The sequence below is a fragment of the Panthera uncia genome (genome assembly GCF_023721935.1).
Source record: "Panthera uncia isolate 11264 chromosome A3 unlocalized genomic scaffold, Puncia_PCG_1.0 HiC_scaffold_11, whole genome shotgun sequence".
Lineage (NCBI taxonomy): Eukaryota > Metazoa > Chordata > Mammalia > Carnivora > Felidae > Panthera > Panthera uncia.
Window position 1 is genome coordinate 83,907,716 of NW_026057578.1, and position 23,758 is coordinate 83,931,473.

The 23,758-nt window shown below is 41.1% G+C and overlaps 1 protein-coding gene across 1 annotated transcript in view; it reads left to right on the top strand.

Annotated features, from left to right (window-relative positions):
* Positions 1 to 23,758, top strand: part of ANTXR1 (ANTXR cell adhesion molecule 1) — a 221,261-nt gene that overhangs the window by 45,223 nt on the left and 152,280 nt on the right. The window contains exons 4-8 of the mRNA XM_049651578.1: positions 7,356 to 7,437; positions 8,014 to 8,047; positions 9,266 to 9,345; positions 12,218 to 12,286; positions 14,053 to 14,133. Coding sequence (XP_049507535.1) covers positions 7,356 to 7,437; positions 8,014 to 8,047; positions 9,266 to 9,345; positions 12,218 to 12,286; positions 14,053 to 14,133 — 346 coding nt within the window. The remainder of the gene's footprint in view (positions 1 to 7,355; positions 7,438 to 8,013; positions 8,048 to 9,265; positions 9,346 to 12,217; positions 12,287 to 14,052; positions 14,134 to 23,758) is intronic.

Sequence of the window (23,758 nt, forward strand, 5' to 3'; positions counted from 1 at the left end):
GGAGATGGTTGGAGACCAGCAGAGACGTGGAGATAAAAGTCAGAGAAGAATGGGTTAGAAGGGAAGGTTTTCCATTTTCGAATGGGGATAAAGACATTTTTACCCTTTCACATTCAGGAGAATGTGAAACAAAACCACAAAGCCCATCTTTGAGGACTCTAAGAAATATGTAAGCCATAAGAACACTATACATATGAGGGCAGAAAGAGGACAGAGGAGTGACAAATGAAGCAAGCAGTGTGGAGAAAAGTCAAATATAATCCTGCAGAATGAGATGCTAAAGAGAAACAAGTCTGAAGCCTAGCAGAACCCTAGAAAGATCAAAACCTGGAACTGTCAGATACTGCAGAAAGCAAGGAAGGGCTAACAAGGTGAAAACTGGACTATTGTTTCAGAGTTTATCTTAGGAGCTGTTCAACCTTCAGAACCACCACCTCCACTACCTGTGAAAATTACCTCTTCTCTAGCTGCACCAGAGAAGAGAGGTTTATTCTCTGGCAAAATTAGACAAGGATGGTTTCACCATCAGACACCAGGCCAGGGAAAGTTATGAAGACATCTGCATAACAAATGTGATTGCTTCCAGCCCTCCCCCTTGCCAATTCCAGACTAACAAGTAAGGAAAGAGTTTGAAAACTACTTTTATGTAGAAATAAACATCTCGGGGTGGGAGGGTGGGGGGCAGAGGAATTTACATACACTGATGTTTGAGGGTCCCCAACCAAGAAGCCTGTTGAGAAAAGCTGGCCATCCACCAGTTGGCATGCCCCACCATGCACGCAAAGCTTTCAGCAAGTTTTTCTGTCTTGCTCATGTGCTATGAACAGACAGAACAACAGTAATCTCTGGATCACTCTACATTTGAAGAAAGTCTGCACCAAGAAAGACAGGGAAGTGGGGAAGCAAGTACTATTTCAGGAAGTTGTGCTGTGAAGAGAAATGCAAACAAATTGGTCAATAGCTAGAAGGAGATGTGGGGTCACAGATGATTTTTTTTTTAAGATGAGAGATACTAGAGTATATTTATATGCTGGTAGTCAGCCTCTAGTTTTTTTCTTCCTGACTTGAAACAAATGTGTAGTCACAAATATTTAGAAAAAGCCTTCACAGTATTTCTGCTTCTGGTTAGGATGTAGAGTAATGTGAAGAACCTTCATTTCCATGGTCAACCAGAGAAGTCCTGATGAAATAAAATTCATATGTTTCTATGGGGCTAGCAGACACACAGGAAGCACTGATGAACAAGCCCTTTATAGCTGAGCAGAAATCTACAGAAGCTTCCATACTTGGTGATGGATGAGGTCTGGGTATAGGCAATTGGAAAAGTAGTTTAGCCATGGACAGAGACTTCTCAGAAATGAGGAAAAGTCAGCTGAACTGACATTGTTAATCAACAATGTGTGCCAGAGGGATGGATTATCTGAAGGAGCCCCAAATGAAAAAAAAAAAAATCTGGCAATTCTCCAGCTCACCTGCACCTCTGCATTTTTTCCAAGAAAGTAGCAGTGGAACTGCTTTTTTACTTTTTTTGCTGAAAAGGAAAGAGAAATTGCATGATCCTATGGATCCTTGCAGTGCTTGAATTCTGGAGTTCTATCAGGGTTGAATCCAAAAGCCAAGCAAAAAAATAACTGAAGCTGTACCCAGCTCACTCCCAACTCAAATACTGAAAAGACCACAAAGGCAGGGCAGGGCAGAAGTCTGAGAATTAGGCTAATAACAGGGAACATACTCTAATTAAAGCTGTGACCCAACCCAAGCTCAACTTAACTCAAGGAGGAATCTAAATAATCAACTCTCCCAGCCCCCACCACCCTAGCTCACAAAGATAAAAGAGTCTGCAGTGAGTGAACAAAACAAATCAATGTTGTACCTAAGTTTCCACTGTTCTGTTTTGTTTTTTTTTTTTTATTCACAGTGTTTGAAACACAAATTAAAAGATTATGAGGCATGGGAAAAGAGCAGGAAAATGTGACCCATAATCAAGAAAAAACACAGTAATGGAAGCAAACCACAGATCATTCAATGGTTGGAATTATCAGACAGGGATTTAAAGCAACTATTATAAACATGTTAAAGAATTTACAGGAAAAGGTGAATATAATGGAGACACAGGATATCAGAAAGAAAAAAAAAAAGAAAATTCTGAAGAACCAAGTGAAAACTATGGAATTGAAAAATACAACATCTGCAGAAAAGTGATTGATAAACTTAACAACAGGTTAATAGAAATTATCGAAACTGAAAGAGACATGGAACACCTTGATGGCAGTCAGTTAAGTGTCTGACTCTTGATCTCAGCTCAGGTCATGATCTCACAGTGAGTTCAAGCCCCACATCAGGCTCTGTGCTGATGTTGTGAAGCCTATTTGGGATTCTGTCTCTCTTTCTCTCTGCCCCTCTCCCCCACTCGTGCTCTCTCTCTCTCTCAAAATAAATACACTTAAAAAAATTTTTTTAACTGAAAGAGACAGAAAAATGATCAAGAGGCAGAGTGGGGAGATGAACCAGCTCCTATGATTTGTGGGATAATATCAAGTGGTCTAATATATGTGTAATTGGAGTACTTTACATGGTATTCTGCACAAAGATTCAAAAATCTCAAAGAACCCCAAGCAGGACAAGTACAAAAAATAAAAACAAACAAATAAATAAATACCATCACCTAAGTCAAAATAGTTGAATTTCTGAAAACCAGAACAAAGAGATAATCTTACAACATAGGGAGAAGGGAAAAGATATATTACAAAGAGAGAAGCAACAATGAAAATCACTTACTTTTCATCAGAAAAAAAAAAAGACATGCAACCCAGAAGACAACAAATTGATCTCTTTAAAAAGATGAAATGAAATAAAGACAACTTAGAATTCTATATCTAGTGAAAATAACCTTAAAATTACAGACAAAAATTAAGACATTAAAAGGAAAAAAAGCCTGAAAAAGTCATCGCCAGCAAACCTGCACAAAAAAAAAAAAAAAAAAAAAAAAAGACTACTAAAGGAATTCTTCAGGCTAAAGGAAAATGATACCAGATGTAAACTAGATCTACAAAAAAAGGAAGGAGGAATAACAGAAATGGTAAACATTTTCTTAGTTTCATAAAATGATGATTGTTTAAGATAGATATAATGACTGTATTTTTGAGCTTATTTCATATACAAAAGTAGAATATATGACAATAGTAGCATAAGGGGTGAGAGGTGATATATGGAAGAATATTAGAGGGTTCTTTAATTATATGAGAAGTGGCATAATATTAACTTATGGTAGCCTGCTATATAAAGTAAGGATGGAAATTGCAATCCATAGAGCATGCTACAGAGAAGATGTTACTACAGATCCTACAGATGTTAAAAGGTATTGAAGGAATATTGACAACTTTATAGAAAGAAATCCAGCAATTATAAAGGAAATGAATAAATATCTGTATGGATTACTGTATATAAATTATAGCTCACTAAAAATATATATACAGAGACAGAAAGGGATCTTTGGTTCAGCATGCATCATGAAATTATTAATCATGTTGGCCTCTCCTTAGGTAAAAGTCCCAAAGAGGCTATGATTTATATACATTATAAACAAATGATTAGAGTTGACTGTAAAACATTATGACTCCAGAAGTAGCAAGAAAATGTCTTTAATTAATCTATGATCTCTTGTTCTGTTCACTCTGTTCTGCTCACTCAGCAACTGGAGGCATAAGTCCATCTGGAAATGTTGTAAAGGCAGCATTAGTGGTAATAAATAGCGATGTGTGCTTACAATATAAGTTGAGGCTCCGAAGCCAATAACTGCCGGACAGTTGAGAAAAGTCCAATTCCACAGAAGCTCTTTTACTAAGAGGCAAGAAGTCGACAATGCAGAACTGATGTTGGGTTATTTTGGGGTGGCAGTGGAGATTTTTTTATAGACTGAAAATGTGGTAGACATTGCATAAGCCCAAGGAGGATTTTGCAGTAGGAACATCACTAGGACACTTAGGAGAAAAGCTTGTTGAATGAAATGCTTCTTGACATGCTTAAGTGTGTTGATCCTTTAATGTTTTCGTCGGAAAATAATATCTAAATGTCACATCACAACCAGAATCTCGGAAAGTAATCTTCATTAAGTATGGGAAAATTCACTGTTCCCAAGGCAACAGAAAGTACAGCAGACACTGTGACTGTTCCTCCCACCTCCTACCCCTACCAACCAGTGTGGTGACGGGTGCATGGTGCATGCTCAGCAAATAGTTGGGGAAATGAAAGAATGGATGCATGGATGCATCTAAGCTGGAACCATTCATTCGACAACAGATCATCTACTCTGTGCCCATCATTAAGTGTTGCAGGGATTGTACAAGAAACACAAGACATGTGGCCTGAAAACCCTTCACTTATATGTAGGAACACTGGCAGACATGAAACCGCTAAGGAAAACAGGAGACTTTAATAGCAGCCTCTCTGTAGGATTCCCTGCCTCTCTCATTTCCCAGGAAGATAACATTTCATTTGGTAATAACCAAATCCTCAGAGAGGTTCTTATCAACCCCTTTCAAAGATCTTTCTCCCAGTTTGCTTCCGTTTCTAAGAGAGCATTTAAAAAAATAGGCCCTTATTAATAGTTCTATTGTCCCACAATTAAAACCAACCCACCATTCCCATGAAACCGTCTGTTTTGTTTGCTTAGATGTTGTAGGTGCTTTTAGAGAAGACGAAGGGAGTAGGGAGGTGGGGGCCGTAAGTCATTTGATCTTCTAACGAGGAAGGGTATTTTATGGAGAGATTGTGATCACTGCCTGGGCCTCGTGAGCTCCTATCTTGCCAGGCACCAAGTGTCAAGGAGAAGGACATTTTCCAAAACAGCTTTCGCTTGTTCTGGTACCAAAAAAATGGAAAGCTCAAGAAAATACTTGTAAAGTAAAGGAAATAGGCTTAGAGAAAACACCCCGGTTCCCAGACTTTATTTGGCAAAGAAAAAATACAATGAAGCCAAGGAACCTTTTCCACACCCCCAGGATGCCTTTTTTAACCCTCTTTTTTTAAGCTTCAGCCTTAACGTAATATTCCAATTTTAGTGTTGCCAAAATGTCCCAAACTTCACAAAGATAAGACCACATTTGCTTTTCTTTTTCACATTTACTTTTAATTCCCAATCTTTCTCACCTAATTATCAGATTAGCCCCTCCTCCTTAGTGCTCCCAACTATTCTGAGGGGCTCCATGTGTCACCTCTGTGTGCTCGGGAACAAACCCCCATTTTCCTATCCCAACCTCACCTTCATATCCCAGTCTCACCCTCTTGCCACACTGCCATTGTCATTACCCTCACGAAACTGCTGACTGGCAGGGCAATACTGCTTCCTGCCAGGTGACTGATAATGCCACCCTCTTCCCACCCAATGGTGGCAGCAGTGAGGGACACGGCTTTCATCTTTATCTCCCCTTCTAATGCGCAGATATATGCCCTTTCCTATCACCAAATAACAGCGTTGAATTCGAGTCTAGAACTGGTAAGGGGAGGGTGGTAGCTAAACAAATCATGACATAATCAAATGTTATTGGTTATAAAATGCCCTAAGTGCTATGAAACGAAAATTGTTGGGTGCCATGAGAAAGCCTAATTGAGGGAGTAAATCTGAATAGGGGAAGTCAAATAAAGAAAGCTACTTTGAGCAACTGATATTTAGGTTGGGACTGAAGTCTGGGTAACAATTAGCCCAGTGAAGAGCTAGACAAATGGTATCTTCGGTCCACAGGCAGCAGTGATTGCAGGCGTCAAGGGCCTGTTGAAGAAAGTTGCTTGGGAAGACTTGGGTGGGGGCATGGGGCTCAAGTGAGGAGACTGGGGGCAAAGTCATACAGATAAGGCTGAACAGGGATGCAGAGAAGTCATCCCATATAGACCCTGGAAGCCATGGCAAGGATTTCAGATTTTATACCAAGTGTAATCAAGTGCTATTGAAGGATTTTGAGGAGGAGAGTGAATGGCATGTTTTGATCTGTATTTTAAGAATATTATGACAGCTATGTGGAGAATGAATGGAAGAAGGGCAAGAGGGCAGTCAAAAGATAGCAAGTGTCTTAATGGTCTAGGAAAGAGATGCTGATGGCTCAGACCATGGCATTGGCAGAAGAGATAGGGAAGTAGAGAAGTAGTCTAGAGTAGCACTGATGGACTTGATGACAGATTATGTAGGGGAGAGGAAGGAGAAAGGAGAGCGAAGGTGGACGATCCAGGAAGGCTTCTGGTTTCTGACTTGGGCAACTGGGCATGTGGTCTGATATCTGGGCACTGATAAGAAAAGTAGACAGGAGCACCTGGGTGGCTCAGCCAGTTAAGCATCCGACTCTTAATTTGAGCTCAGGTCATGATCTCATGGTGGTGAGATGGAGCCCCACCTTGGGCTCCCTGCTGACAACTTGGAGCCTGCCCCACTTGGGTTTTCTCTCTCCCTCTGCCCCTCTCCCCTGCTCATGCTCTCTCTCTCCACAAAAAAAAAAAGGAAGGAGGGAGGGAGGGAAGAAGGAAGGAAGGAAGGAAGGAAGGAAGGAAGGAATAAATTACACTTTCTTGCCCTTTGGCAAGCAAGTGCCAAAGGCATGGTATGGAGCTATTTAAAAGACAGGAACATGGATATAGAATCTTAAATCCCAGAGAGAATGGTCCACAAAGATTCATTTTGGTCCCCAGACCATCCACATTTCCCACTACCAGTTGGACGTTTTCCCAGTGCCATAACCACTTCCCCTTTCTACCCTCCCCCACCACCTTGAGCAACCAGAGTAAGAAAACACAGGCACCAGCCCACAGAAAACACTCTTGGTTGTCCTGGAAAGCGTAGATTGCCTGGACTTTTATTTTCAAAGCTGACTACATGGTTTCCTTTGGCACATCCGTGCGGGTGGCAGAGTTTGCTCCGGACGCCCGCCACTCCCACCCGCGGTCCCTGTGGCAGCCTTGCCCTGAGCTCTTGGTGTTCCCCTCTTTCCAACTCACACGAGCCATTTGCATCTTGATATAAAGTTGCCTGAGTTGTCATGTGTCCCCTCAGGAGCAGTTGCATTTTAGGATTCATCTCCAATGTAGAATGAAAACTTTATCCTGTTAAGGACAGAAAACTCTTCTGAGCAGGTGGATATTCCTGCAAAAGGCTCCTTTCTCTCAATCCTTGAGATTTCACTTACCCCGCACTACGGCTGACCCTGAATGGATAACGTACTATAAAGACTTTTTCTCCGATAGGCTTTTGGGGGACCGTTGGGATAATATGGCAGTACCCACAGAGATAAGATAAAGGTTAATGCATCTGTCTATCCACAGGAAAGCATAAGAGGCTCTAAGAAGACTAACAGGGTGTCTTTGGATTTCAGGGAACAGATCCGTCAGGGCCTAGAAGAACTCCAGAAGGTCCTGCCAGGAGGAGACACTTACATGCATGAAGGATTTGAAAGGGTAATTTTAAAACCGTTTTCCACTCTAAATATAAAGTGTGACAGGGAAACATTAACATAAGGTTGGCTGATGAGATAAGACACATGTACCAGAACAACACCCAATGGCAAGAAGGTAAACAAATTTTTCCCGCAAGCTTGTACACTGTTAACCCTATCCAAAAGAAGTGAGTTTCCTTGATTCTTCCCTGATCCTGGTAAAGGACTTGTTAGCTAATGCTTGGCTGACATTTACGAATCATGCCACACACAAGTCCCCGGCATTCCCGGGGTAAACTTTTCTATATGGTGCATCAGTGGTTGAGACAGAATGTCAATGACTTCAGTCTTAAGGAAGACAGATCCAAGTCTGTGACAAGTAAGACATGGATCCACGTTCACAGGTATACGGGTTAAGTGTCAGGGTAACTTCAGATGAATGCCGTCGATTGATATTTGAGCGAAGCCTGGGTGCATCACATAAAGAATCAAGACCGAGCCAGCCTATATATCGAGCATCAGAGCCCGCTGCCCACTATGGCGCTCGGAATGGCAAACAGAGGCTGTGTGTCTAACGTCTCTTCCGTGTGTTTTTCAGGCCAGTGAGCAGATTTATTATGAAAACAGTCAAGGTGAGACAATAATATGAATTATCCAACTTTTTTTTCTGTGTTTGCTTCTGATAAAGTGTCTCAGTAATTTCATGTTACAACAGGTTTATGTGACATTGCCCATAACCCTACACAGATCATCACATAGAAGGAAATGTATAGCAAGGTGACGCACACCAGGTCAAATTCTGTCTTGTTGATGCCAAAAAAAGTTATATAAAAATAATGAAAAAATTATGGGCCACAGTCTATAATGCCCATGAACAGCTTGCATGTTGAATTCATTAAACTAATAAATACTTGGAAAGGTTAGTAAAGTCTTGGATTCTTATGTCAAATTTAATTTTTTTTGTCCATTCCCAAGCTCCAAGCCTCTTCACTACTGTGATTGGCTATGATATTAAGATGAAGATACCAGTGTGATTTACATGAAAAAAAATGCATACGATGTACTTAACAGAGTATTTAACATATAGAAAAAATACTTGTTATAATTTTAGCTGTTATTACTATTACTGCAGTGTCCTTCATGGATAGTATTGCTTTATCTGAGGCAAATCTTTTGAAAGAGATCCAATATTACAGTGGGGACTTTTCTCCCAAGCCTGTAGAGGTATCTACTTCCTATTTCCCTCTCAACTACAACAAATAGAACAGACCCGGTATCGACACAAACACTTGTTAGTATAAACCAATCATCAGCAATGTTACTAGAAGTCTAAAAATCACTGAAAGAATTCTAGTAGGTTTTGCCAACTGCTATGATAACTTCCATTCAGCTTGTAAATCATGATGGCTATAACTCCTTGCCCACTTCTTCAAGGGGTGATGTATAAGGTCAACTACAGCATGTGAGAAAGACTCCTGAACAGCCCAGGTGGTAGAGTTTCCTCCCAGGCCTTGACCTCAGTCACATGTGCTGTTAATAGAAAATAATAGAAATTTGATTCACTGAAGCTACTCCCAGATATCAGTCCAGGGACCATTCCAGCAGGTTTGGCCATTTTTTGGGATAAGACTGAGAGATCCACAAACAAAACCTACTCCCCCAAGAGTCGTCCCCACACGAAGATGCATGCTTCTCCATGCTGAACTTGCTTCTAGTCCTGAAAAAAAAGTTGCTGGTTCTCACGATATTGACCTCAGGTGATTGAGCTTATAAGAGATCAACCCCAGGGCTGAGGGGGTTTCCCTGCGTGCGGCGGGATGGACTGAGTGGGTCTGTGTTGTGTTGAGCAGGATACAGGACGGCCAGCGTCATCATTGCTTTGACCGATGGGGAACTCCATGAAGACCTCTTTTTCTATTCAGAGAGGGAGGTAAGCAATGGCCTGGCCTGTATCTAACACAGACATGGAAACAAGGCTTCTTCCTCCTCAAATGGGCTGCAATCTTTCTACTCAGACAACATGATCAGTGTCTTTGTAAAATCCCTGGGTAAAAATAGTGTGTCATTTGTAAAAAAAAAAAAATAATAATGATAATAGTAGTAATAATTCATTTTTAAAAAGTGAACCCTTGTATCTTACACATGATAGATATTTTTCCCCTTTCAAAATATTTGCCTATTACTCTGTGTTTGGAGGGATAAAAGTTGTCTACCATGACTTTATTGAAAGCATTATATTTATCCGGCAGTTTTGAAATACTATATATCACCTTTAAACAAAAACATTGGTACCATTTCCTCTCCATTTCTACTAAAAACAGGAGGAGGGAAAAGAAGTACTTGACATATGTAAGAGCCAGTCTTGTTAGAACATATTAATCATGGAGATTCTCACTCTGAGAAGCAAAGTCGAACATTAATTGGTACAAAGGACATTGTAATTGCTCCTGCGGTGTTTCTTCTTCCTTTTCTTTATGTTCTCAAAAAGTACTCTTCAAAGCAAGTGAAAGAAAAAAATACTGTTTAAAGCAAGTGAAAGATTCTACATGAAGCCTTCGGTTTGTATAAAGAGTTTCAGGAAACTCTTTTATATTTATGTATTTATTCAGGAATTGAAAAGTAATGCTTATATTTAGGAAATCCTTTCCTTTTTAGTCTTAGATTTGAACTACATGTATAATTGGCCCAAGAAGCTAGTTCACCATTACCGACAAGGTGACAAAGGTTCATTCGGACCAAGTTAGAAAGAAATACAATAAGGAAAAAGGCAGTGAGGAAGGACATGCTGGCCTCTGGGGGAGCAGTTAATTAGAGCATTACACTTACCTCAAGTTCTTGACCATTGTTTGATTTAAATTCAGCTCTCTTGGCAAATAAGTATACATTCATTCATTCGTTTGTTCGTTTATTCATTCATTCAGTGTTAACTGAGAGCTCAGCATGTGTTGGGCACTTTGCCTGATACTAGGGAAATAGGTGAAGTTGCTGCCCATTACTTACCATGTAATGATGTTTGGCTTTTGGAAGCCTCTTCTAGGAAAGGGCATGAGGAAATGCGGTAGGTAAACGCATTCCTTCCCCCCTACCCATAACTAGTACAAAAGATCTTTCACAATGGGGAAACACACAAGTAAATGTGACAGACCCTGCCTGAGTATTTGGAAAGTAATATATTTCTATATTCTGAAGTTGAAACTAACTATACAATGGGAATGCAGAATGCTTATTTTGGGTGCTAAACAATCATCAAGATAAAGTGAAAACCCTAATAAGGAAGTAACTGAATATAAAATAAATGATGGATGTCAGAGGCTTAAAATAGGGGTTAGTAGAAAAGAATTTTAGGTATGGCGCATACAAATTTGGAAAAATATTTGGAGTGCCAGTGCCAAGAGAAGGAGGCTTTCTGAAAAAGAAAGATAAAGCCCAAGATATATAAAGAAATAAATCATCCCATTTTTGATAATCCTATATAAAATCCAACTAGAGGGGAAAAGTCACAGAAGTTATTACAGATAAGTCTGAAGCTAGACTGTGTCTAAACGTTTGTTTTATCCTTAAAGCAACAAGGCATATTTGGAACATGAAGGAAAAAAGATATATATATATATATATATATATATATATATCTGAATACCAAGTAGGTCTGAATACTTAAGTGAGGGATGGGAGAGGAGCACAATTCAAATCAGTATGCATACATTGAGCACCTACTACATGTTTACTACCAATGATTTATTAAGCACCTACTATGTATTCCAATGATTTCCAATTTTTATTTTCTATTCTGAAACATAGAAGAACCTGGAAATAAGATATCAGAGCCTTTACTAAAGCAAATATTGAAATCAAGCCAAAATATGGATGTTAATTCATTATGTTGTCCTCACAATACTTAATTGTAAATAAGGTCATGGGTTCACCTATTCAAATATAGACCGTAATTCCCATACCATTAAGCCAGTGTATTTTATGGGAACAAAAAAGGCCTTATTCACAAAGGGTGCTGACATTTATAAGTATCTGTGTTGTTCTAGGACTTGTATAGGGAGTTCTGCATATGTTATCTTGTTGAATCTTCAAACACTTTGCAGAGCAAAGCCAAACCTAGGTATATCGGGTTCCAAAGATCACATCCTTTCTATTAATACCATGCTGCTATTACAAAGGAAGAAAAATATGTCAATAAAAATTCTTCAGAGGAAAAGAATAATAATTTCCCCAGAATATTTTGTAAGACTTACCTTAGCCTACAGTCCCTTTTCCTACCCTCCCCCTCCCCCCCCACCCCACCCCCCAGTCTTTCAAATCTTTTCATCAAGACTCTACTTCTATGGCTCTTTCCTAGTGCTTCCTGTTAGACTAATCACTCCCCTCATGTCCATCACACATTACATTAGGTTGTTATGTTTACTGGAGAATGAGCTCCCTGGGAACAGGGATTGCCCTCCCCACGATGGTATCTGGCACATGGGGAGTGCTTAATAAAAGCTGATCATTGGGGCACCTGGGTGGCTCAGTCAGTTGAGCGTCTGACTTCAGCTCAGGTCACAATCTCACAGTTCATGAGGTCAAGCCCTGCATTGGGCTTTGTGCTGACAGCACGGAGTCTGGAGCCTGCTTCAGGTACTCTGTCCCTCCTCCACTCGTGCTCTATCTCTCTGTCTCCAAAATAAGTAAACATTAAAAAAAGTTTTTTAAAAATAAATAAATAAATACCTGATTATGGAAGTTAGTCTGGTTAACCCAAAAGGAGTATGTTTGCCACTTCTCTTTCTAATGGCTTTTCTTCATTGACCCAGGCTAACAGATCCCGAGATCTTGGTGCAATTGTTTACTGTGTCGGTGTGAAGGATTTCAATGAAACACAGGTATGTGCATGGATTTCCTCAGGTTGGGGAGTATACTAAGCTTGTGAAGATAGAGAACATGTATTCGTGCAGAGGGTATATCAGCAGCATAAACACTCCTTAGATAGGTTATTTTTCCACAAATGTTGAGTAGGTGAGAATTATTGGATGTGTAAGGAACATGAAGCCACGCCAATGCACTTGGGGCCTTTGCACACAGACTATCCAGGCAGCATCTTCCTTGGTTGACTTTCTTGGTAGGTATTAAATTGCCAAGGTGTCAAAACAGAGCTGAATACAATTAGAAAACTTGTTGGTTGGGTTTTTTTTTCATTTAATTTAATGAATCTAATTTTGTTTAAATGTCAAACATCTCTTTTCTCCCATTAGAAATTCAGTGCATTTTCAATACAAGAAAATAAACATATGGTTGGGTCTTGAACAATGCAGGGGTTGGGGTACCAACCTCATGGCAAGTCAAAAATCCATGGACAGCTTTTGACTCTCCCAAAACTGAACTACTAACAGCCTACTATTGACTGGAAATAATATATAAACAGTTGATTAGTGCATATTCTGTATGTTATATGCATTATATACTGTATTCTCATAACACAGAAGCTAGACAAAAGAAAATGTTGTTGAGAAAACCATAAGGAAAATGCATTTGTAGTATTGTGCTGTATCGATTTTTAAAAAATCACATGTTAAGTGGACCCACTCAGTTCAAACCCGTTGTTCAAGGGTCAGTTGTAATTGGTAAGTGGACAAAAAGTATGTACTAGTATATATATGCAAAATGTGAAATTTTGCTAACAACTTATAAATGTTCCTCGATGTAGTTCATCATTTCTTTTTGCTTTAATGACATGGAAGAATGCTTATAATAAGTTATTAGGTCAATAAAATAGGGTTACAAAATAGTGGGAACAGTATGAGTACACTTTTAAAATAAATGTGTACCTTTGGGTAGGGGAAGTATGAAAGACTACATAGTGTATCAAATTAACAGTAATAGAAAAATGATGGATGGATGTTAGATAGATAGATGACAGATAGATAGGTAGGTAGGTAGATAGATAGATAGATAGATAGGTAGGTAGATAGAAACTTTTTTCCTTTATAACACTCCTGGGTTTTCTGAAACTTCCCATTGATTATGTGTTACTTTTGCAATCAGTGAAAGTCCTGGAACTGACTATGACTTAGCAGTGACAGAACTATAGAGATTTGGAGTAGAAAAGTCCACAGATCAGATTTTCCTTTCTCCTGTCCTCTGCTCCATAAAGCAGGAGAGCCAAACCAACTGCAAGGGTCCTTTCCTCAATGAGCAATTTGGGCAAAAGGTAAGGGTCTCCATTCATTGACCTCACCCAACACCAAAGCTTGAATTTATTTTTAAAGTTGCTCTGAAAGGAAATTTGAGTCTATTTGATTCAAGCACAGTTGCCAACAGAAATTTGAGTGAATGGGAGAAAAATGAGCCAATGGCCTGTCCCCAAATCCATAAATACATCAACCCAGGCCAAATGTTCATCTAGCTGAGCAATCTTACCTCTTGTCCCAAGGAGAAAAGTATTAAAACAAATGTAAAAGCTGGAGCCAATCCTCTAGTCCTGCTCCAGAGAGGCTGCTGGTAATCTCATTATTACTAAGGGCTTTTCAGTGAGGCCCAAGGCCTCAAGTTCCTCTGGGTTCTAAAAGTAGATGGAGCCCCCTAGACTAAATTCTCTGTGGCCAAGCCTGACATATCTCCATGTGTGTTTGTACGTTTGCTGTGTTCTCAGCTGGCCCGGATTGCAGACAGTAAGGACCATGTGTTTCCTGTAAATGACGGCTTTCAGGCTCTGCAAGGCATCATCCACTCGGTGAGTAGAGCACTTCCTCTAAAACTGGACATTGGGCACATTCTGACCCTTGATCCACTGAAAATTCCCCAATCTCCTCCCTAGTGTTCTCTGCTTGAGACAGCACTCCTCTGAACATCTTTGTTATCTGTTATGTCTCACTTCTCCCTCCTGCCTTTCACGCATGTCTCTCTTCTCATTTTCCTATGCCAATTCTACCCTACAAGGTAAATTAAAAATTGAAGGAAACTGTGCTGTGGCAAGCCAAACTTCAGGTGCCTCCAGTTCTCATACTAGAAACATTGGTTGATGGTGTGCACTTGACCTCAGCTTTCCCAACCATGACTGAATGCAAACTGCCTTCAGAGCATTTGCAGGCTCAATCTATATCTTTTGATCACTGGAGGTAGTTTTGACCAGTGGTTCTTTACCTTGGCTGCCTACTGAGGTCATCTGGAGCAGGATTTTTAAGATCTTCTCAGGTGATGTTCCTGGAACCACAGCTTTAGACCTATCGTCCCCACATATGAGGGCTTCATTGTTCTCCAGGTTTCACAGTCACCATTCCTTCTTTCCACCCCAACCTAGGTTGGATGGAACAATCCCTCACACACAAAAGTGGTTTTTTAGCACCCCTTTCCTGTCAGTGAACTAGACATTGGCTTCCATGGTCTCTCTTTCCTACTGCCATATGTAAGCCAGGCCCTTGGTTCAGCTGGACTATTGAATGATGCTGGTCTTGAAAGCCACAGCCAGAAGGCCTGTTTGTGTGCTGGACCTGTAATGAAGTCTAGAAGCACTGTTTCCTCCACTTTTAGGTTTTGTGATTGGGCAGACGGCCAGCAGTTTCTCTAGTGGAAGCCCACCAGACTCTAGACTCAGGGTCCAGAATGCAAATTCAGAGCTCAGAGGATCACTATCTCCTTCAGATGTCAAGGGGATCTTAATCCAGAGGTTACTAGACAGTACCAGGATCTGTCCAGCTCCCCCAGACTGACCTAGGAAACCTCCGACGTGGCTGTACCATCAGGCCCCCTCTCTCTCCCTCCAAGGTTTGCAAAGAACTCCTGCAGGGTGAGAAATAAAACCTTTGGAGCTGATCATCTGGGTTTAAATACTGGCCCAATGGCTTAACCATTTGTAGATCCTTGGATGGGTTATCTCACTTGTTTCCTTATTTTAAAAAAAGGGATTGGTGGTAAGTCCTGTTTGAGGATTAAAAGGGATAACACTGGTAAAATTGCCTAATATTTTTCCAGGCACATAATAGGTACTCAAGACATATGAATCATTTCCTCTTCTACTTCCCTTCCCCATCATAAAATGGACGTTAATGTCAACTTCCCCCAAACCTCTAGATTTTCTTGAACATACATAAAAATCACCTGGGAACCTTGTTCACAATACCAATTTTCAGGCCCTACCCCAAAAGATTCTATTGCAGACAGTATGAGATGGTGCTCAGGAATCTGCATTTTTTTAATGTTTTTTGTTAATAAATCCCCCAGGTGCACTTTCAGAACATTGATACATGTGACCTTAAGTTTTCAGAATTGTGAAAAATAATCTCATCTCAGGTTGGGAACTCCTACCTTAAATATGTACAGATGACAGTCATCTTATTCAAGGTGTGTTTATTTATAAGGAACAGAAATCAACTCGAACTACTTTCACCAGAAAGTGGCAATTATTGAGAGATAGAGAATTATCAGTCCCAATAATGGATCCCCAGGTGAGGGAACCTTGCTCCGAATAATTTCTGGGATCAGTGTGGCATACTTGGTAATGTAAGCAACAAGAACTGCAATAAACATATAAAACAATACCCACATGGTGCAAAACATGATTAATAGCAGGTTCGGGGCTGATCATGAAGCTTAGAAGTGGATTATTGTGGGCTTGAGCCATCATGAGAAGGTGGGGCAGACCTGAATCCATAAAAGACCAAGGAGGAATGATGGGTAGCACCAGGGAAGAGATGACATGACCTCAGCCCAAAGTCTGGGAAAAGGAAAGGTATACTCTGAGGATAATAATAATAATAATAATAATACCTGTGTGTGTGGGGGTAGAGTTTGGGTAAAGGATCAGGAGTAATAAGAAATAAGCCTAGACATTGGTTTGGAACCAGACTGATAAAAGCTTTGAAGGAGTTTTGATTCCAACTTAGTAGGTGTGATCACTGAAACATTTGGAACATCTAACAAGTGATATTTAAGAAGAGAATCTGATGGTGGTGTCCATGTGTATAGGAAGAAGAATGGGAGGGGGTGGGGGGGGGGACATCTAGAGGTAAGAGCCCCCTGCAGCTACTGCACAGTCCTGCCTTCAGATGGCCGGATTCTGAACAGGGACAACTCTTACCTCTTCAAAGGTTCCTATGAACCATGTGCCCACATCATTCAAGAGTCAGTTCCTACCCAAAGGATTAGAATTGTTTCTATCTGCACAAATTGATGTTGTCCTTGAATATTTCAAGCTAAGCAACTCACCCAAGCTCAATGTGAGCCTGGATGTTTAGAAAGCTCTTCCCACCCCCAAAAGGAAATAACTCCAAAGTTGTTTAAGGAATTTCCACAAAATGGTCTCCCAAAAACAGGGGGGAAAATAATAATTTGAGACTCCAGTCTCCAAACTTGAGCTGAATGATAACATTCTTATGAGCTTTTATCTGGGATTTATGCTTGTGGTTTCCTTCCTTCCAACACTTGAAACCCATGTTTATGGCAGTTGTTAATTCATTTGCTTGGACAGAGAAAAGGGGACAAGTATGGCAGGGCTCATCTTTCTCAAGCCAGACAGAAATAATTAAGGCCTACAGTTGGCTATTTTTAAGACGTGGGTTCATTTCTCCTCTGGATACTAAAAAGAAAGCTCTTGTTTTCTCCCACCCCCCAATCGGAAGCATCTACTCCAGATTGTTCCCATGGATGTTGTTTTGTGGCTGGTTATTTTCTCATAATAAAATAGGGCTGGGCTTAATTATCCAAAACAGGAGTACGGAGCAGCTCTCATCAAGCTCAGATGGTTCATACGGTTTCCAGCCCGTAATGACCTTGTGTTTAAATCCCAAATCAAGATGCAGAAGCTAATATTTACTCTTTTATCCAGTACTCACTGAAAACCTTCTAGAGTACACTCTTGCCATTCAGCTACAAGTAAAGTAGATGGAGCCCCTGGCCTGGTGGAGCGTACCAGCTAGTGGGAGGGATGCATAGAAACAAGTAACTAAACAAATATGTACAGTTAACATTGTGATAAAAGGCATAAAAGTAGTAACAAACTACCAAGATGGAGAGTAAAGGGGTTGCCAAAGAGCCCAGGCCCCTTTGAAGAGATGACCTGAAAAAAGCGGTAGCACCATCCCCCGGAGGAGCATGGGCATGTTCATTCCTGGCCGAGCACAGCCCTATGACGGAGCATAGCAGAATCAAAGGAGAGCAGTGCTGAAGCGGAGAATGGCAGGACCGGAAGTGAGAAGGCAAAGGCTCGATCCCACACAGCCTAGAGGGCCATGCTATTTTACTCTAAGGACGGTGGGAACCTGTAGCCTGTAGCCAATACAAAGTCTGACAATAGAACAGTGATGCCTGAAGTGAAGACTCTCAGGGAATCTAGAATCGTGGCAGTTTATCCGTATCTCCTCTAAATAATGAATAAACACACACTCAGTATCAATAGTGACGTTAGCCTGTGAAGAAAGGAAAATCACAACGCCTTATAGAGCATCTTCTGTCCACCAGCATTTCTGCTACACGCTTCCACAGCCACTCTCTGAAGAAGGCTTTATCCCAGTTGTACAGGCGAGGAATCTGAGGTGCAGGAAGGTCAGAGAAATTGCCCCAAGTCTGCCTGCCTATAATGGTTGAGAGGGGGAATTTGAACCCCGGCCTTTCCATAATACTTAGCCGTGAATGTCAGGAAGTGGAAAATTACCACTGGATTACCAAGAGCTGATTATCCAGGGCCTGGATTCAGCAAATCCCAGGATTCTCTGCTTCCACAAACTGGTTCCTATGTTTTGGTCTCTCACCGTTCCCCAGTCCTTTCTACTCTAAGGGAGATGTACTTACCTATTAGATTTGTATAATGTGTTATTTTCACGTTCTCACTTGTTTCCCGTTTTAGTCTTTCTTCATTAGGACATAGGGAAAAGGCAGAGAGAAATCGACAGCTGCAGATAACGTATTTGGGACCAGACGTTGTTCATTTATCCCATTTCATATGATCCCATTTTAGCATCATAACAACACTGTGAAGAAAATGTTCTTATTCCTATTCCACAGATGAAGAAACTGAACCTCGGATAACTTTCCCAAGAACACATAGCTGTTAGGGGTCTGGGTTCGTCCTGCCTCTATTGCCTTAGGAGAGTAAAAATGACAGTGAGTTCTGAGGTTCTAGACACTGTGGAGATCATTTTACATAGGCATCTCATTAGATTCCCACGACCACCATTTAGCGTGGATACCATTATCTCTTCTACGAAAGTAGATGCCATAAGGACAGAGATTAGCTAGCTTATCCAAGGCCACATGGCAGTGAGCAGTGATCCAGAATACACTCACCTCCATCTCTAATGCCCACAATGTGAATGGCCAAAGGGCTCTACTCAATAGTGTGGGTAGGCCAGGAAGTAGCTCCATTTCAGAGAAGGGGACACTGAGGACCAAAAATGTGAAATGATGTGATGCAGTGCACATAGGCACAGCAGAGGCAAGGCCAAACCCCACGTGGTCTGACCAGAGTGCACAGTGGGTGGGCAGGGGAGCTCCTCACCTTTTACTATTAGATGGGGGAGCACTTTGGAAAATAACGATTTCTGCTCAATAGATGAAGTTCTACCACCATGAGAAGCTGGCAGCTCAACACAGGCTGAAAAGAACGTCTTTCCTTCCACACATGCTCCCGACTCTACCTCTGAGGACAGAATTTCTACTTGCTTTTGCAGAATACGGTTGATAAATTTTAAGACAAACTTTGGGTGGTTGAAAGATTGTAGCCTTTAAAGCCAGTAAAACTGTAAAGGAAGAAACTATTCCTTTGCCTTCCCTTATTGTGGCTTCTTCGGGGAATTTCCACTGACCACAACTGGTAAGTGTAGCGCCAGCCCTCAAGCAAAAATATGAAGCAAAGGTCCAGCAAGTCTCCTGGGTCTTTGTTTGCCTTTGCAAAAGTGCTGCAGGCAGTGAAACGGGAACCTGCATGAAAGCTGGGTTCAGACACCACTGAAATAGGTCTTCAACTTTGAATCCCAACACTTGGCCTGGTTACCATGATGCCAGCTCCTCCCCCAAGCTGTGCCCACTTTGTGTGCAGTCTATGAGAAGGAGAACCCAATGGCCGGCACCAAGCCATGCCCTTCTAGGAGTATTTCCCTGGAATAAATATTTCAGCCTGTCTTGGGCTTCCTATTAAGCGAGGGTAAATCAGTGCATAGAACATTCTGCATGTTTGATCAACAATAAACAAGTATTGAGCAAACACAACTATATTTGCAAGGATTTCTCACAAGTTTTGGCACAAACATTCCAGTTATCAAGGAAGCTGTAAGATCAGTGAAACTGAAGAATAAATCTATTCCATGAGGCATATGAAATAATTTTATTTATGAAAACCAGATTCTGTGCTGATTTCTCCCTTTCACTCATGGGAACTAGAAGACCTGTACCCCCTAGTCTGGCCCAGGTCCTAACAAAGCTATGACAAAAGGCAAAGCCCATCTTCCAAGACCTTTTCAGGAATTGCTAAGGGTTTTCCTCCAATCAAAATCTACATCGGATTCCCACAGTCCTGGAAAGTACCTGACTTTACTGAACAAACCCTTTTTCTAGAGCTAGCAGAGGGCGAGGCCCAATTCAGCAACAGCAGCCGTCCTCTTAAGTCAGGCTTGTTTGTGATCAGAGGAAATCCCCTTCTTTTCCTTTGCCCCATCTGAATCCTGTCCCAAAGCCTGTCTGGACCTCAAGGCCCTACTGAGTCCTGTCTTCTCCAAGGAGGCTGCCCTGGGCTCTCCTCTACTTTGAACCCTCCCTGCCTTGAACCCCAGTGGCACTAACTGTTGGCATCATTGGCTTGGCACTTGGACCTTTTTCATGCTATCTGCCGTTCATCCTGGTCAGATGCTAAACAGTGCAATCACAGAGACTGCCCCATTTGTTATATTTTTCATGGTGTCCAAAGCTATGCTTTGCATATTTATTCATTAGAAAGCAGCCCAGAGGGCTGCATGGCATTTGTGACCTACACTTCATGACAAGTGGGCAGCTTTGTGGCTGTTTCTTGCAAAATCCTCTCGGTCCTCCCCCCACCCTCTCTTCCAAGACTGCATCTATAAAACGATGGCATTTGGGGCTCCGTTCACATTAGCAGGCCTGGATACAAAACATAAATTAAGAATCAATTGTAGTTTCTGTAGTGAGCAGAAAATCTTTCTAAAAAACATTTGCCTCAGCAGTTACTAATTAGACTCAGGCATTGCAGACATTCAGGCCATTTCAACTAAGCTATTATTTCTATTTGGCTTATTGAAGGGTCCAAATGTAATAAAAATTCCCATAGCTTGACGCAGCTCCCAAGGTTGCAGAGGGGATGTTCGGTTACTCCTCAGGTCACCCCCACTCCTCCAGCGATTCCTCCTCATATCTAGGAATCTGTTAAGACCCATTGTAAAAGCAACACCAGAATTCAGAACAAAAACCGGTGAAATGCTGCAGGGTTCAGCTCTCAAGGAGGGCCACTGACTTCCCCAATATTCAGGAGGTCAGCAAGCTCATCCTCCTAAATAAACCACATTTTGGAGTTCACAGCTATCTGAGCTTTCCTCCTGCAAACAGGAGAGGAAAGTAGTTTAGTGGGGGGGGAAATGAATTTCCTCAGTTTCATAATCTTTTTGTGCTATGCTCCTTCACACCAGACCCTCACTGAATGTGAAGCTAATGGACAGAAGATTCGTATTTATTTAAGTGAGCTGGGTCCTCTCCCCTCAGACAAAAACTTGTGCATATTTTGAGGATAAGCCTTACTGTCTAAAATTCAGTAATCCATTTAAATTGTGTTTCTTGTGTCTTAGAGTATCTATTCGGCATAATGTCTGAGTATATGTAAAATCATATGTGAATCCCAGAAGGATGAGGGTATAATAGTAGGTTTTTATTTTAAATGCAGATTTTATACAACAGACAAGGATCTAGGATAATATCCATAGTTAACAATAGCTCTGATTATTGGTTTAAAGTGTGGAGTGGAATTTAATTAGGAAAGGTGACTATCTTTTTTAAAAAACACTTTGTTAGAGGGGCCCTGGGTGGCTCAGTCGGTTAAGCGTCCGACTTCGGCTCAGGTCACGATCTCGCGGTATGTGAGTTCGAGCCCCGCGTCGGGCTCTGTGCTGACTGCTCAGAGCCTGGAGCCTGTTTCAGATTCTGTGTCTCCCTCTCTCTCTGACCCTCCCCCGTTCATGCTCTGTCTCTCTCTGTCTCAAAAATAAATAAACGTTAAAAAATAAAATTAAAAAAAATAAAAATAAAAAACACTTTGTTAGAGATCAAATAAAGTGAAAATTCATGGAGGCAACATTGCAAATCCTGAAGGCATGAATGACACAGTTGTATGTCCTAAGCGTTTTCTAAAAGCAGTGGTCCCCAGGCTTAGCCAATGTGCATTCCACCATCAGCTATAATAGTGTATGTGGCCCTCTGTGAGAGCCTGAGTCTCATCTCCCAAGCCCAGAGCTCTCCATTTTTCTCAAGCAAAGGGGTCAAGGCCTTTTACAAAATGGGCCAGTTTAGATCTTAGACATGGGGCCATGATAGACCTATAGCATTACTGTTTGAGAAGATAAGCCATTAAAAAAAAATAGAGTTATTGAAATAGGTCATCTGGGAAAGCAGTGCCCAATAGTGGTGGTGCTTCATAAGAAAAGCGATGTGTGGGGGGCCTGGGTGGCTCAGTCAGTTAAGTAATCAACTCTTGATTTCAAGCTCAGGTCACGATCTCACGGTTTGTGAGATCAAGCCCTGCATCAGGCTCTGTACTGACAGTGCAGAGCCTGCTTGGAATTTTCTCTCTCCTTCTCTCTTTGCCCCTCCCTAGCTCATTCTCTCTCTCTCTCTCTCTCTCTCTCTCTCTCTAAATAAGCATATTTTAAAGATTAAAAATAAGAGGGAGGTGTTACAAGTATAGTATATGGCCCTGTTATTTAAAAGACCCTAAAATTGCATTTATAGAGAAAAAAGAAAACCAATACCTAATATGCTAGAATGCCAGTTTATGAAGCCATGTAGATACAGCATTTATTCATTTATTCAATAAATATTTATTTAGTGGGGCGCCTGGGTGGCTCAGTCAGTTAGACGTCCGACTTCAGCCCAGGTCACGATCTCACAGTCTGTGAGTTCGAGCCCTGCGTCGGGCTCTGGGCTGATGGCTCAGAGCCTGGAGCCTGCTTCTGATTCTGTGTCTCCCTCTCTCTCTGCCCCTCCCCTGTTCATGCTCTGTCTCTCTCTGTCTCAAAAATAAATAAACGTTAAAAAAAATTTTTTTAATAAATAAATAAATAAATGAATATTTATTTAGTGCCTCCTATGTTCCAGGTAGGCATTGTGATTGTAGTGATGGCTAAAACAAATGCAGTCCTCACCTCTAGAGTTCATAGTCTAAGGAGAAAGATAGAAAATGACCAAACAATCAAAAAAAATAAATATATAATTATAAACTACAATAAGTCCTCTGAAGGATGGCAGTCTATACAAAAATGTGGATGGATGCAAAATATTTTATTGGTAAAATCACCAGGGCATAGGCGGGGTGGCAAAATCTATATTCGGTTTCAAGGGTGACGGTGAGGTTAAGGACAGCTGCTAAGTTTTTTCTTGGAGAACCACATAGACGTAATCAGTCAAGAGGTGGTAGAACCACACTTGGACCAGCCTACTTCATGCTCCAGACACCTTAAAACCAGAATGTGCCTTTCATGACAATTAAGGCACCAAGGAACGTGCTCTGAAAGACTTTCTGACAGGTGCATGGAAGCAAAAGGCCCTATACTATGAATGGGTGAAAGAGGCTGGTCTTTATTACAGACATAAAAAAATCTTTTTTAGAAAATGTTTATTTATTTTTGAGAGAGAGAGAGAGAGAATAAGCAGGGGACAGGCAGAGAGAGAAGGGAACAGAGGATCCAAAGCAGGCTCTGTGCTGACAGCTGAGAGCTCAGCGCAGGGCTCAAACTGACAAACCTGAGCTGAAGTCAGACACCTAACTGACTGAGCCACCCAGGTGCCCCAACAGAAAAATATTTCAACAGGAAATTACCAAGTAGATAAAAACCGGTTGTTTATTGGGGAAGGAGGCAGAGTAATTAGGGGGAAAAAATTAGGTGTGTGTATGGTAAGGGAGGGGTTCCTGATAACTCTATGTGAATATCCACAATTATTTAAGGATTCTTCAGAAATCCCTGCAGAAACTGCAAACTTTATTAAAAAAAGGACACTACAGTTTTAGGAACCAAAAAAAATAATAAACCTTTATATACAACCTGGACTGGTCCACAATAGATTTCACTTTAAGTATATTAAATAGCTCTTATTACTTGGCAAAGTTCTTTTATATCTGTTGTTCCTCTTACTCCCCCAACAATCTAATG